General features: G+C 36.2%; 2 protein-coding genes across 4 annotated transcripts; both read left to right on the top strand.

The window, feature by feature from the left end:
* Window positions 1-180: 180 nt before the first annotated feature.
* LOC109083278 (glutathione S-transferase kappa 1) lies at window positions 181-4,000 on the top strand. 3 transcript variants are annotated; one of them, XM_042772780.1, is made up of 9 exons: window positions 183-766; window positions 931-1,081; window positions 1,174-1,245; window positions 1,333-1,414; window positions 2,438-2,566; window positions 2,766-2,911; window positions 3,184-3,300; window positions 3,417-3,510; window positions 3,693-4,000. In XM_042772780.1, exons 3-9 carry the CDS (start codon window positions 1,174-1,176, stop codon window positions 3,740-3,742), a joined length of 690 nt encoding a protein of 229 aa, XP_042628714.1. In that variant the 5' UTR covers window positions 183-766; window positions 931-1,081; the 3' UTR covers window positions 3,743-4,000. The 3 variants fall into 3 exon arrangements, with proteins under 3 accessions (XP_042628713.1, XP_042628714.1, XP_042628715.1); XM_042772779.1 differs by lacking the exon at window positions 931-1,081 and having other exon boundaries at window positions 181-766; XM_042772781.1 differs by lacking the exon at window positions 183-766 and having other exon boundaries at window positions 790-1,081.
* Window positions 4,001-4,214: 214 nt separating this feature from the next.
* On the top strand, window positions 4,215-16,032 carry LOC109083277 (glutathione S-transferase kappa 1-like). The gene is made up of 8 exons (XM_042772778.1): window positions 4,215-4,529; window positions 6,424-6,495; window positions 6,574-6,655; window positions 6,778-6,894; window positions 7,102-7,247; window positions 9,941-10,057; window positions 10,169-10,262; window positions 15,835-16,032. The coding sequence occupies exons 2-8, from the start codon at window positions 6,424-6,426 to the stop codon at window positions 15,882-15,884; spliced, it is 678 nt and encodes a 225-aa protein (XP_042628712.1). The 5' UTR covers window positions 4,215-4,529; the 3' UTR covers window positions 15,885-16,032.
* Window position 16,033: the final 1 nt, after the last annotated feature.

Genomic DNA, 16,033 nt, shown 5'->3' with positions numbered 1-16,033 from the left:
TTGAAGACCAAAAAAATGCAGGTTTTATTCATGAGGTTTACGATAATAAACGTAATTTATTTTTCCCCTCATTCAGGAACATTACGTTTAAATGAAGACAGTAACAATCTGAATATCTGGCAACCCCTTTAACAGAAGGGGTATTTCACTGTGACTGCTAGGGGCGGAGAACTGATACAGCCAGGATCTCAAGCCTTGAGCTTTTCAGCCACTCCTGAAATATTTGGGACTTGTTGCAAAAGTTTATGAGTAACTACAAATCACGGTGCAAACAAACCTGGCCGGCGATTAGTTTTTAATCAAAACAGACTTTTAATTGCATTTACTTTTCAACTTAAGCAAGTATAATCTACACATTCTTCTACAAGTTCTTCACTAACTTTAGAACTGCATGCTGCTCACAGTATGCTTAAATGGACTGCGTTTACTTTGGAGTAGTGATGGGAGAAAGAAACGAAGCTTCTCGCAACTTTGAATCAATTGAAACAGTTGCTTCGTAAAATGATTTTTTTTTTAAAGCGCTCGAAACGCCAGCGGGCGCTTGAGACGCTTTGGTTGCTGTGATACGGAATATCCCCTAAACTGTTACTTGTATCTGATTTGGTAGATAACTTGTTTCTGACTAAAATGTTGACACAATGTAGAGTACTTGTTCTGGTCCTTGCTTTGGGTGGAGGGTGGTTGAACCAAGCACTAGAAAGAAGAGACGGACCCGCCGCTCTGTCAGTGTGGGTTCATGAGATTTTGGGCGCGCGAAAAGAGCTCAGTGAGTATCATCGTGCTCCCATGGGAAAACGCTTTGGTGGACACAGGGCCTAAGCAGTGTTTTGAGTTTGAAAGCGTCCATCACTATTTCGAGACGAATATGATTTCTGTTTGTGTTGTTTCTAAACGTCGTTCATAATCTGTACAAATACACTTTTTTTGTAGTTAACAGAATTCAAACTGTCGTTGCTGGACTGTCCCAGCGAATGAGGGGCTTTCTTGTGGTGGGTGTAACAGTTGGGTTAATCTCTCGCGTACCTGCGTTGAACTTTAACACGGGTTTCATAAGTACAAAAGTGAGGCAGTGACGCTAAGGGTAAGGTGCTCGCGTGCATGCGAATGACATGATTCTAATAATCCATATCAGAATCCATACTTATGTTTCGGTTTTGTGGTTTTTCTTAACAGATGTCCAGTTCAAGAAAAGTGGTCGAATTGTTCTATGATGTTGTTTCTCCGTATTCCTGGCTGGCATTTGAGGTGCGTAATGTCCCCCCCCCCTAAAGTAACTTAGTCAATTGTCTGCTCGAGATATTCTCATATATATGTGTTGATTTTGTGTTTTAAGTGCTGTGTCGCTATAGAAATGTTTGGAACATCGAGCTCAAATTTAAACCGGCATATTTAGCGGGAGTCATGCATGGGTCAGGTAATGGGTATAACCTTATATACACTGCCGTTCAGAAGTTTGGGATCAGTAAGATTTGTAATGTTTTTTAAAGAAGTCTCTTCTACTCATCAAGGCTGCATTTATTTGATCAGAAATACAGGGGGAAAAAAACAGTAATAATGTGAAATATTTTAGCAATTTAAAATAATGGTTTTCTATTTTAATATACTTTAAAATACAATTTATTCCTGTGATGCAAATTAGTGTCCCACATACACACATATACACACACACACACACACACACACACACAAATATCAGTCTCAGAATGCAGTATGCATTTGGTTTAACTGAATGTTGTAGTAACCCAATTTGAGTAAAAAGAAATGTTAAAGAACTTCGGGACACAATTTCATAACAAAAAAATATCCATCTCCATGGTCATTTCATAATATGTCACATATTTTAAACAAAAAAGTATTATCGTTGACAATTTCAGACAACCTATTTAAAACACCAAAACAAATGTGCTATTTATGCTGCATTCATTACTGAAACATTACCATTACTGGTCAAAAGTAACTAATATGTGACCCTGGACCACAGATTTATACATCATCTGAAAGCTGAATAAATAAGCAATATTTGGCCGAGATACAACTATTTGAAAATCTGGAATCTGAGAGTGAAAAAAAAAGAAAAAAAAAATACTGAGAAAATCGTCTTTGAAGTTGTCCAAATGAATTCTTAGCAATGCATATTACTAATCAAAAATTAAGTTTTGATATATTTATGGTAGGAAATTTACAAAATATCTTCATAGAAAATTATCTTTACTCAATATCCTAATGATTTTTGGCATAAACGAAAAATCAATCATTTTGACCCATACAATGTTTTTTTGGCTATTGTTAAAAATATACCCCAGCGACTTAAGACTGGTTTTGTGGTCCAGGGTCACATATTAGGCTGTCATGGGAGCAATAATCATGTAATTAATTAAAACATTATAAAAGTGTGCTTCTATAGAAAAGATATTATCAATTTTCTTCTATTTTTTAGGAAACCGCCCCCCTGGAATGGTCCCAAATAAGTTTCATTACATGACCACAGATCTGAAGCGGCTGTCTAACTACTTTGGGGTCCATTTGTCTCCACCCTCAAATGCTTTTGAGGCAATGTTTGAGAAAGGTATTCAGACTATTGTTTCTCTTTACTATGGCACTCATGATCAGATGCACAGTGCAAGCCATTATTTTTGTATATGTCATATACAAAAAGAATGTTGGACTGTTTCTTAGAGCAATTTTTGTTTAAGGGAAAATACATTTTTAATCACTTTCTGTCACAATCACTTTTATTCTGTTTCATCTTCCATTTTTCCATGTAGGCACACTGAATGCAATGCGTTTTGTGACAGCTGTAGCAGAGAAGGAAAAAGAGGGAGACATGCTGGTGGAAAGGGTATCTAGAGAGCTCTGGAAAAGAATCTGGAGTACTGATCAGGATATTACCCAGCCTGCCTCACTCACTGAGGTATCATATACCCAAGATTAGCTGTTTTGAAATGAAGAGGTGTCAGATGCAGAACTTACATTGTAAAATTGCTAATTAGAATTAATTTACATGTTCTATATTATGCCATACATGAAAAATTTCATGATAACCTTTGTTGTACTTCACCACTGTATTAAAACAGACTTAAAGGGGTGGTTCATTAACACATGTTAGACTGCACCCCATAAACACAATCAAGCCTAGAAAAAAAACACCGAACAACCCCTTTAAGAGAGTTTTGTTTTGCACAGGCAGGATTAAAGGCAGGTCTCTCAGCCAATGAGGTGGAGGAAATTCTGACTCTCTCCAAATCTCAGCCAATCAAAGACAAACTGAAGAGTGTCACAGAAGAAGCACTGGAGCATAAAGTCAGTGCCTTTTGCTTGCGTCTTTGCATTCTTTGTCTTTGTAACCAGAATGTCTTTGTGGTAGACATGTAATATATATTCCTTACAGTGACCCCCCCCACCCCTTTTTTTTGCAGTGCTTTGGTTTTCCTTGCACTGTGTGTTATGTGAATGGGAAGACTGAGGTCTTCTTTGGTTCTGACAGATTTGAGCTCATGGCTTATTGCATCGGTAACTGTTGATTTTTTACTATAGTCTAATGGTTATATTTAACACACCCAGTTTTCTTGATGTTTTATTGGACTTGATCATGTTAACCATAAATTCCTAACTAACCTTGGGATATTAAATTCTTAAAATATATTTCATTTTACTATTCATTGTCCAATTGTTGCCTTTCTTTTGTGTTACAGGGGAGAAGTGGGTGGGGCCTCAGCCTGCCAACCCCACGGCCAAAATGTGATCACTGCTCCTCAATACCACTAAATACAATTTTTAAAATGGTGTAAATTCATATTGCTCTTACAATATAAACATACTGAATACAAAAGAGTGGGGGAAAAAGCCATGGAGACAGAAATAATGAAAGTTATGTCAATATACTGTACTGATCAAAAGTTTTTTTCGTGCTCACCAAGGCTGCATTAATTTACTTAAAATACTGTAACAACTGTAATGTGGAATATTACTGTAATTTAAAATAAATAATTTTCTATTGTAATACATTTTAAAAAAGCAATTTATTACTGTGATGGCAAAACTGAATTTTTAGCAGTTTTAGTTTAATAATTTAGCAGATGCTTTTATCCAAAGCAACTTACAAATGAGAACAACAGAAGCAATCAGACCAACGAGAGAACAACAGTATACAAGAGCCATGACAAGTCTCAGTTAGTCTAGCACAGTACACGCAGCTGCTAGTTTTTTTTTTTTTTTTTTATAATAGAATGGAATAGAATAGGTAAGTGCTTGTATTAGTTGGTCAGGTGCTGGAGAAGAAGATGTGTCTTTAGATGTTTTTTGAAAATGGTTAAAGACTAGAATTGAGATTGGGAGGTCATTCCACCCAGTGTTAGACTAAAGATTAATATTGTGTGACTGAATAATATTTCATAGTATCCAACATTGACACTTCACACTCCAGTCTAGTAGGTGGCAGAAATACACCATGAACTGATCTGACCATCGCCATTAAACAGAATCAGAAGAAGAAACAGATCTTCAAATAGGGTTAGAGGACAACACCAAGGGTAGGTTGCACATTTTCATGTAAATGACATTATTCCACTGTTTCAACTGAGAATACTGTAACCAAACACAGCTAGTAAAGTCACAGCATATCAGCCAGGATTCTCACTCTTTTATGAAAACCAGATTCAAGGACCTTCGAGGACATTTACAATTACCTTCCATTTCATATGAAGCACCTAAAGAAATCACATTCCAGTATATGTGTAATAAATTGCAGTTTCATAAATTTATTTTTTTCATGTTTCTACATTTAACTGCAAAGAACAGTTAACAACTATCATTTTCTTTGATGTTTCAACAATTCTTTACTACTTTTCTATCTTTGCAATATGTATTTATACACATTTATGCAATATTCCTTTGAATCTGTGTAAGTATGTGTCTAAAGCTCCACTTTTCTTAGCATGTAATTATTTGTCTGAATTTGAGACCACACTATTGCAAACTGCTCGTATAAATATATGAAAGAAATAGTACAAGCAGCATCCTAGTATGTCGTTCTGATTTCAGCCAAGGGGGCAGGTTTGGGATATGCCTACCCAGGATTTGCACCAGATTCTTTTATCAAAACAATTTGCTGTAAATGCACTTATACTATTTCTGTGGGTTGAAGAAAGAAAAGGCTCACATATTTTCAACTGCATTTATAGCAGGACAGTTTGAAAGACATACTCTGTAAATCTTTAGGTATGAAAGTTCCATCTTTCTTAAAAAGTTATATTTTTCTTTTGATAGATTACAACCAAATGTGGCACGTTTATTATCATTTTCTGTCTAATTATGGGACAATATATGAATAAACAAAATGGGCTAATGCAAAACAACTTTTTTTGTTATTAAAGTAGAAAGGAAAAATTATATTGAGTTACTTCTTGATTTGAATATAAAAATATTAAAGCAAAACACCTCTATTTGGAATGTTACAAGCTCTTGGTGCATAAAGATGATCTGTAAAGCTGCAAAGATCTCAAATCCAAAGAGATATTCTTTATAAAAGAAGCCCTCCTAAAACGCCTTGTTTAAACACGCCCCCACACATCTATGTCACTGTGTGGGAAGATTTGCATAACAAATGTTCACGCAAAGAAAGAAGGTGTAAATTTTATTCTCGCTGTAGTATTGTTGTTGCTGCCATGTTGTGGAGATGCTGTGTGTTTCCTTGTGAAAGCAAAACTACTTTGTTTGGCCTTGAAGACATGGTTTTATGTTTATGCAGCATGATACGCAATTCAGCCAATCACAACACACTGGATAGCTGGCCAATCAGCGTACATCTCACTTTTAAGAACGATGAGCTTCCGATTAAAAGATCAACGTGTTTCAGAAAGGCGGGTCATAGAGGAGCAAATAATTTAAAATAAGTTTTTTAAACCTTAAACTGCATAAACACATTGCATTACACCAAATATACAACATAATGTTCTTTTTAGCATTAAAAAATGCAAAAAAAAAAGTGGTCACATGACCCACAGGGGTCCATTTTGTTTCCACTTTTAGGGCATGTGCACATGTAACATGACTCCATATTTTCTCCAGTTAAAAGTGCATTTATCATAAATTTTTGGGTAAGTAAAGAAGTATACTTTTCAACAGGAATACAGAGTAACAAAGCATATACATAAAATCAAATGCATATTATACAAGATCTGTAGACAGGTCTTAAAGTGACAGCAGCCTGTCATGTCTCTGTCTACCAACAATACAGATGACACAACAAAGTTGATGATTATAATCATTCATGATGATCCTTCTCATCATGTTTCCTTCCCAATCAAATGCACTCTAGAATCTGAACCATCCCACCCCCTACAATGGAAAAATTAAATGAAATTATTCTCATGCTGGCCTATTAATGTTGGTAAATTTTATAAATAATATGCTTCTTCATTACAGATGTTCAGCTCTGGAAAAGTGGTCCAGTTGTTCTACGATGTTTCTTCTCCTTATTCCTGGCTGGCATTTGAGGTGCATAAAGTTTTTCTCCCTTAAAGTAGTTAATTGCAATCCAGTCTGGATGTTCTCATGTGTTGATTTTGTGTTTTGGTGCTGTGTCGCTATAGAAATGTTTGGAACATCGACCTCAAATTTAAACCAGCATTTTTACCGGGAGTCATATACGGTTCAGGTAATGACTTAATGACATTTATGATTTTAAAAATATTGCAAGCAGTAAATGTATGTCTTATATACACTCAATATTTTTATAGGTGAAGACAGAAATCCTTATCAAGTTTGTTCTTTTCATAGGTAACCAGCCTGCTGTAATGAACCCAAGTAAGCTAACATACATAGTCTCAGATCTGACGCTGCTGTCTGAATATTTTGGAGTCCCTATGTTTCGACCTTCAGACCTTTCTGACAAAGGTATTCAAGCCTGTTTCTCTAAGATGTTACTCATTTTTATAAGTTTTTTCCCTGACAATTGCATGTACTTAAGTAAGTACTAAATTTGGCACTTAACTCGTCTAATTAGATTGTTGTTACAATATAAAGAAATATATTCTTGTGCTTCTAAGTGAATCACATATCTTTTATTCTCTTTTTTTCTCCTGTTATCTATTGCCTTCATAGACACTTTGAGTGCGATGCGTTTTGTGACAGCTCTAGCAGAGAAGGAAAAAGAGGGAGACATGCTGGTGGAAAGGGTGTCTAGGGAGCTTTGGAAGAGAAAGTGGCGCACTCATCAGGACATTACCCAGCCTGCCTCACTCACTGAGGTGTCCTACAACTGAGATTAAGAAATTAAAGGAGACATATTATGTCCCATTTTACAATATTTAATTCAAGTCTCTGGTGTCCCCACAATGTGTCTGTGAAGTTTCAGTTCAGAATACTCCACAGAGCATTTATTTTATCATTTTGAAAATGGCTATTTTGAGTGGAAGCTGTTTTTCGGGCCTGTGCTTTAAATGCAAATGAGCTGCTTCTCCCCACCCCCTTTTCCAGAATAGAGCTGTGCCATTACAGCTCATATCTGCTAAAAAACATCTGTTTTGGTTCTGATTATCATGTTTATCGTTCTGAAATCATGCATTTTAAACCATATTAGTTTAAACTTCTGATTAGGGTTGTAACAATTAACTTGTTTTCATCGATTACTTTGATTACGGATTTTTGAATCGTGAATCGTTGATTTCGGACAGTAATCAATTTAAGACGCTAAAAATTGAAGGAATCGCGATTTCTATAACGATTCAATGCTTTCAAAATATATATACATTAAATTACTATAAGCACAAATTGATGGAGACCTTGAACAGTGTCTGTGCCCTCGCATCTCTCCTTCACGGGCTCCACTATTTACCACCTGTGAATGATTGTCACAGGATTGCGCTCACACTGTGATCTCTCCTTAGGACTCGTGGCCAGTAATGCTAAAGTGAAGTAGTTTTGCTTTTCTGTAGTTTTTCAATGGCTCTCAGTCATGCCAATGACATTACCTGAGCAATCGAAGGCATACGCACAGTTCCATTGAATGATAAATGTGTTTTAACAATGTTGTTGAACAGAATGTATGAAGGAAACTGATAAAATAACCACAGCATTAACAACAACCTTGAAATAAGAGTGCGAGGTTTATCTGATAATCAGATGCATGAAATTATCGTTTGTTGCTATAGCAAACAGACATTTTATTTTATAAAAACGAGATAAAGAAGTTTTTGCACTGAAAGAGAAGTGATCTCGTGCTCATAGATGTGCCAGGCTATATCTGCACCTAAATTGTATAAAAAGCAGAATGAACTGATGAAACGTTAAGACAATAAACACAATAAATAAATACAGTTTATGAATGATGTGATGCTAATTGACATATAATTTATTACAGTACAGAAACTATAAAATATTTTATTTTTTTACCTTATTCTGTGCAGAAAATTTAAATAATTGTTTATAGTATATAAAACAATCATAAAAATGCCATTAGGAAAAATTATAGATTACAAATGATTGATTATTGTTCAGCAGTGTATTTGATTTCTTATAGCAAATTTAAAGTAAGAGATAAGAAGGTCTTGTAAAAATATATATAAATAAATAATATAATATAATAACAATAATACATACATAAAATTATTGTATTTGACATTTCTGTCACTTCTGAAATGATGGCTACGCCCCTGGCATGACAAAATGTTAGCCTATACAAAATACTTTTAAAGCTCTTTTTTAAAATCTTGGCTTACATAAATTTCTACATATGCCATGTCATGCCATAGCATCATTAAACTAGCATCTATCAAACGGACAAAAGTTTTTTTATCCTCTAACCTATGGTTCTGTTTCCATAAAGGCTGCTGTGTCATTTGCCCTATGACTAAGCATTTAAAGAATTTAGGGGAAGCATTTAAATAATCCTGTGAATGCACTTGAAGAATGCACAATCGTTAATCGAATCGAATCGTGAATCGAATCGAATCGAATCAAATCGTTCTGAATTTGCAAAAATCGAATCGAAAACCTATGAATCGTGAATCGAATCAATTCGCTGTCTACCCAAATATTCACAGCCCTACTTCTGAAATACGGTTTTCACACATCCGAAGCACACGGACAGAAAGCGGCTGTCAAGGAGCATTTGAGTACTAAACTAAGTTCTCATTCACACACAAGTTTACGTTTAAAACACACATGAGTTACAAAAACAGTCGGTTATTTCTGTGAAGGTAAACAGCTGGGAAATAAATCACTTGTTTATTTAAGATCTGTGTGGCAGCAGCAATATACAGTACTGTATATTGCTGCTGCCACACAGATCTAAAATAGACAAGCGATTTATTTACTATCTGTCATTATTTATAAAGCAATAAATCCACTGCTCTCTTGTCTCCTCTAAGGCTGGGAATCTAAATAGTGTTCTGTGCTAATCTGTGCAGCCCAAGGCAGAATGGTTGGCATGTTTTGCTCAAACTTTCACCATGGCATTGGAACTGGTACACCGTTGTCGCTTGCAAAATCAAAATGACAGCGCCGTGGGTGGAAACTTACAGATTAAGGGGCGGTAATATTATAATGAGATCCCTTTGCCACGTCACCAAGGGAGCGAAATCAGATGCGCTCTTTTTCTCAGATGATTGCAGAAAAAGGCTTACTAAAACAAAGTTACTGGGTTAATCTTTTTCACATTTCCTTGGTTGTAGATGCACCGGGAACCTGATTATAGCACTTAAAACCTGGAAAAGTCAGATTTTCATGATATGTCACCTTGATGAATTTAAAAAATCACTAGTACATATTTTATTTTTTAAATTATTACTCCATACAATTATACACGTGAGGAAATTTCATATTTTTAGCACAAAGATGGAGAATGATGTATCTTTCTATGCTAAACCTGTAGTGAAGACAATATAACAAACTGTCATTTGGTAATTAATAGTATTTTCAAATGTCTTTCTGTTTTGCACAGGCAGGATTAAAGGCAGGTCTGTCAGCCAATGTGGTTAAGGAAATTCTGAGTCTCTCTAAATCTCAGCCAATCAAAGACAAGCTGAAGAGCGTCACACAGGAAGCACTGGAGTATAAAGTTAGTGCATTTAATTTGCATCTTTGCACTCTCTGTCTTGCCCACCAAAAAATCTTTGTGGTAGAAAAATATAATAAAATGTCCTTACACATTTTTCCCCCATTTTTGCAGTGCTTTGGTTTTCCATTTATTGTATGCCAAGTGAATGGGAAGGCGAAGGTCTTCTTTGGTTCTGACAGATTTGAGCTCATGGCTTATTTTATGGGTAACTACAATGGCCTAGGGATTTACTGATTCACTGATTGATAATTAATTTGTTTGACTAACGTCATTACTAACGTTAATTTACACATTCTGTTAACACATTTATTTTTTACTTTTTATTAAAAAAAAGACTACTCCAATTAATCATGATAAAAATTAAGAATACAATTATTTAAAAAGAAGTTATCTATAGCGTAGGTTATTCATGATTTGTTATTTATTATTCTGTGATAATTTATGCCTACATCACTTTCCAGTTGTAGTCTATATTAGAACTGCAATCAGGGATGGACTGGGATGCAATTTCAGGCCGGAAAATCTCACACTCACCCAGGCCACACAGAAAAAAACGGGGCCAAAATTGCACCTTTTGGGGTACAACAGCTTGTCACTGTAGCAGTACTCTTAAAAGGACATCTTTGTACCTTTTTTTTTTTTTACCAATAATAGGAACATATCAGTACCTTAGAGTAGTAATTTATACCCTTAAGGTACTAATTTGTAGGCCTACCTATTAGGGGTAAAAAAAAAAGGAACAAAAATGTCCTTTTAAGAGTACTGCTACATTAACAAGCTATTGTACCCCAAAAGGTGCAATTTTGGCCCCTTTTTTTCTGTATTTAGTCTATACACACACAACAAATTCCGAAACCACAGACAACCCTATTATTTGTATGGCCATCACATAAAAAAGGTCTAAACCCATAGTCTAAGGCCATGGAAAATAATCAAAGGTTGTCTCTTGCACTGCACCTTCAGTTCCCTTTTCCTTTTCTTCATTTTCCCGTATAAGGTGTTAAAAGATCTGCCAGATACTGCGGCGCGAGACCATGCAGAGCCTTGTATATAAGCATTAAAAATTTAAAATCTATACGGTATTTTACAGGAGTTATATGGTTGCCAGCCCTAAACCCAGTTAAAATCCTAGCTGCTGAATTCTGCAAGTATTGCAGTTTGTTAAGAGAGGATTTAGACACTCCAACGAGGAGAGCACTGCAATAATACATTTGTGAGAAAATCTTTCAGCAACAGAAATGGGCAACATAGGCCAAATACATGCAGTATTTCTAAGATGAAAAAAGGAGGTCTTTACCGTGTTCTGTACAAAAGACTCAAAAGACAGGGTTGTGTCAAAAATAACACCAAGATTTTTTAATTTACTGTGCAGGGCAACACCATCAACTGATAGAGCTATAGAAGCAGCATTTCACAGTTGGAGGGGAGAGACAAAAAGCATTACTTCAGTTTTAGAGCTATTCAGACATAGAAAATTTAACTTAATCTCAGAAATACAGTTGGAAAGATGAGGGACATCCACAAATTGGGGCAGGGGGATTATAAATTATTACTTTTATTTAGCAAGGATGTTTTAAATTGATCAAAAGTAACGATAAAGGCATTTATAATGTTACAAAATATTTATATTTCAGATAAATGCTGTTTTTCTGAACTTTCTATTCATCAAAGAAACCTGAAAAAAAAAAAAAAACTGTTTTCAAGGTAATAATAATAATAATAATAATAATAATAATAATAAATGTTTTTTGAGCAGCAAATCAGCTTATTAGAATTATTTCTGAAGGATCATGTGACACTGAAGACTGGAGTAATTATGCTGAAAATTCAGCTTTGAAATCACAGGAATAAATTACATATTAAAATATATTCAATTAGAAAGCAGTCATTTTAAATAATAAATATATTTCACAATATTGCTGTTTTTGGATCAAATAAATGCAGGCTTGGTGAGCAGAAGAGACTTCTTCAAAAACATTAAAAATCTTACTGATCTTACTAAAACACAATTTCTAAAGTGCCTAAATGTTAAAATTAGTACAATATATTTGTTGAAAATTTCTCATACTTAACACACTATTGAATTACTAAGCTGTGACTTCTTTAGCACAGTATTCTGAATGATGATGATAATGGGGTGCTACTGACAGCCTAACAGATAGCCTACTAGCAGTTTAATCCTCAACTAGGTTAATAAAGACAAAACTATCTAGCATATTTACAGATGAAACTGACCTGCACTTGAAGTTCTGAACAGGTCAGTGATGTTGCTACATTTCACTGCTCCTTCTGGCCGCTTTCTCTCTTTCACAGAGTCCTGCGCATAGGTTCTGTTCAAAACCATTTGACAGAAGCACGGAAAAGATGTGAGCAGATTCCTATAGTGCAGCACTGCCAGTCAAGTCTAACTAATTTATTATCGAATGACAAAATCGGAAATGCTCAATTTAGTACATTAAGAAGGCAGAAATATAAAATATTAAAGGGGTCATATGATGCGATTTCAAGTTTTCCTTTCTTTTTGGAGTGTAACAAGCTCTTGGTGCATAAAGAAGATCTGTGAAGTTGCAAAGACTAAAGTCTCAAATCCAAAGAGATATTCTTTTATAAAAGTTAAGACTTGTCTACGCCCTCCTAAAATGCCTCATTTAAACACGCCCCCCACGTCTACATCACTGTGTGGGAACAAATGTTCACGCAAAGAAAGACGGCATAACTTTTATTCTCGCTGTAGTATTGTTGTGAAGGTGCTGTGTGTTTCATTGTGAAAGCGAAACTAATTTGTTTGGCCTTCCAAAAGAGGATAATATCCGTTTCGTCATGCCTGGAGCTGATCTGTGCTAGTCGCTGAGGAAATACATCAACTTCTCGCTGTGGATCGCCGAATCGGCTTTCACCGTGGACGAAGCTGAGTTCAGCCCGGGGTGGTCACATGTGGTTGCCGCAAGACCGCCGGCCATTCCTCACTCAAGCCCACAGTGTGTGACACATTTTATGGAGGACTGTTTCCTGAACCTGCAGACTAGCCTACAATGGGTCTGTGCTCAAAGTCTGTTTCTATAAAGTGGGCCAGTTACAACTTTGCAAGGACAGGCAAAATCAGCCGCCAGGCCACCGGGAATTCTCCCTGGGCTCCTGATGGTCAATCCGGGCCTGACTGCTATAACCTGGATGTGGGAAAACTGACTGCAGATTTAAAATGTGAAAAACTGAAATCATGGACAAATGTCCGTACTTGAGATGCTTCCTTTCGTGGGCTGCTGGGGATGGTCAGCTTAATGAGGAGGACCCTTTTCTCCACTGTGGACCACATGATAATGTCTGGCCGAAGGGTAGTTGTTGCAATCTCTTGTAAAGACCAGCTGCTTCCTGAGGTTTGTTAACATATGCCACTCTTTGCCGGGTGTAAGCATGGTGTTCCTTTTCTGAGCAGGAGGTTGGAGCATGCTACCAGACTTGACAAACCCTGCCGGGATATATATATGCTGATGATAGATATATATACAGGTGCATCTCAATAAATTAGAATGTCGTGGAAAAGTTCATTTATTTCAGTAATTCAACTCAAATTGTGAAACTCGTGTATTAAATAAATTCAATGCACACAGACTGAAGTAGATTAAGTCTTTGGTTCTTTTAATTGTGATGATTTTGGCTCAGATTTAACAAAAACCCACCAATTCACATAGATTCTCTATGGGGTTCAGGTCTGGTGAGTTTGCTTCCCAGTCAAGCACACCAATACCATGGTCATTTAAACAACTTTTGGTGCTTTTGGCAGTGCGGGCAGGTGCCAAATCCTGCTGGAAAAGGAAATTAGCATCTTCAAAAAGCTGGTCAGCAGAAGGAAGCATGAAGTGCTCCAAAATTTCCTGGTTAACAGGTGCAGTGACTTTGGTTTTCAAAAAAACACAATGGACCAACACCAGCAGATGACATTGCACCCCAAATCATCACAGACTGTGGAAACTTAACACTGGACTTCAAGCAACTTGGGCTATGAGCTTCTCCACCCTTCCTCCAGACTCCAGGACCTTGGTTTCCAAATAAAATACAAAACTTGCTCTCATCTGAAAAAAAGGACTTTGGACCACTGGGCAACAGTCCAGTTCTTCTTCTCCTTAGCCCAGGTAAGACGCCTCTGACGTTGTCTGTGGTTCAGAAGTGGCTTAACGAGAGGAATACGACAACTGTAGCCAAATTCCTTGTCACGTCTGTGTGTGGTGGCTCTTGATGCCTTGACTCCAGCCTCAGTCCATTCCTTGTGAAGTTCACTCAAATTCTTGAACGATTTTGCTTGACAATCCTCATAAGGCTGCGGTTCTCTTGGTTGTTTGTGCATCTTTTTCTTCCAAACTTTTTCCTTCCACTCAACTTTCTGGTAACATGCTTGGATACAGCACTCTGTGAACAGCCAGCTTCTTTGGTAATGAATGTTTGTGGCTTACCCTCCTTGTGAAGGGTGTCAATGATTGTCTTCTGGACAACTGTCAGATCAGCAGTCTTCCCCATGATTGTGTAGCCAAGTGAACCAAACTGAGAGACCATTTTGAAGGCTCAGGAAACCTTTGCAGGTGTTTTGAGTTGATTAGCTGATTGGCATGTCACCATATTCTAATTTGTTGAGATGAATTGGTGGGTTTTTGTTAAATGTGAGCCAAAATCTTCACAATTAAAATAACCAAAGACTTAAACTACTTCAATCCGTGTGCATTGGATTTATTTAATACATGAGTTTCACAATTTGAGTTGAATTACTGAAATAAATGAACTTTTTTACAGATGCACCTGTATATATATTACCATATATCTTATATTTACCATTTATTGTACACTGTAAAAAATGCAACTGCACATTTTTCAGTTTACAAAACCTTTTGAATCTCCTGTACTAAAAAATGCTATTATCTTCTTGTTGTTTTATCATTATTGTTATTTATTTGTTGTACTGTGATGTAAAGAGCTCATCTTTTTAACATTTGTTGGTTGTCACCATTCTTGAGGTTAGTGTGTCTAGTTTTGAGTCCTAGAGTATGTTCAACCACTCATGTCCATTTCCTGGATATCTTAGTCTTAAAAGTTGTTTTACCAGCAAAGACAATGTTGTCTACTTATTAGACTAAATTGCCTATTAACATTTTTCATTTGTAAACAAACATAAATTTAATAATGTGATGACTTTTTACACATTTTTTTTTTCATCCAGACAACAGAAAAAAATGAACTACCCCAACAACAGTAATTGCTTTTTCAGTTGCTGTGAAAAGAATTTTTCTATTAGCAAAATAAGACAATCAGCATTGCATGAACAAACAAATTTACATTGACTAAACAAAGTATCTTTACTGAGCAAAACTAAAAAACTACTGTTGAGAGAACTCAAAAGACTTACTTTTTTAACAGTGTGCTGTGTCATGTTTTAAATCATAAATTCCTAACTAACCTTAGAATGTTGAAATCTTAGGTGACACATACCATGTCTACACCAGACGTGACAGTTGTCGTGCTGTGCTGCAACAGCTAAAGTCTGTCTACACTGGACACGAAGCGACCGTTGAAAATCATTTGAAATTTGTGTCAATACATCATAAATAGAACGCAGCAGCAGTTTTTTGTCAGGGATTTGTCGTGTCGCATCACGCCGCATCCAGTGTAGACAGCATCACTTATTATAATGAGATCTATAGTGTTCTGTCGCGCTGCGACGTTCACGTCCAGTGTAGACACGGTGACACTGTTAATTGTACAATCATTCTCTTTGTGTGTGTGTGTTCCAGGGGAGAAGTGGATGGGGCCTCACCCTAACAAGCCCACAGCCCATATGTGATCACTACCCCTCCATACTCAGTTTCAACTTCTTAATGTTTAAATTCACATTGTTTTCAGTTCAACAGCAAACATACACGCAAAACAAAAAAAGAGAATGCCAAAAAATAAGCCAGGAATACAGAAATAGTCTAACTAATACATGTACTA

This window comes from Cyprinus carpio, chromosome A16 (genome assembly GCF_018340385.1).
Source record: "Cyprinus carpio isolate SPL01 chromosome A16, ASM1834038v1, whole genome shotgun sequence".
Classification (NCBI taxonomy): Eukaryota; Metazoa; Chordata; class Actinopteri; order Cypriniformes; family Cyprinidae; genus Cyprinus; species Cyprinus carpio.
The sequence above is the reverse complement of the archived record's forward strand: the minus strand, read 5'-3'. Positions and strand labels throughout refer to the sequence as shown.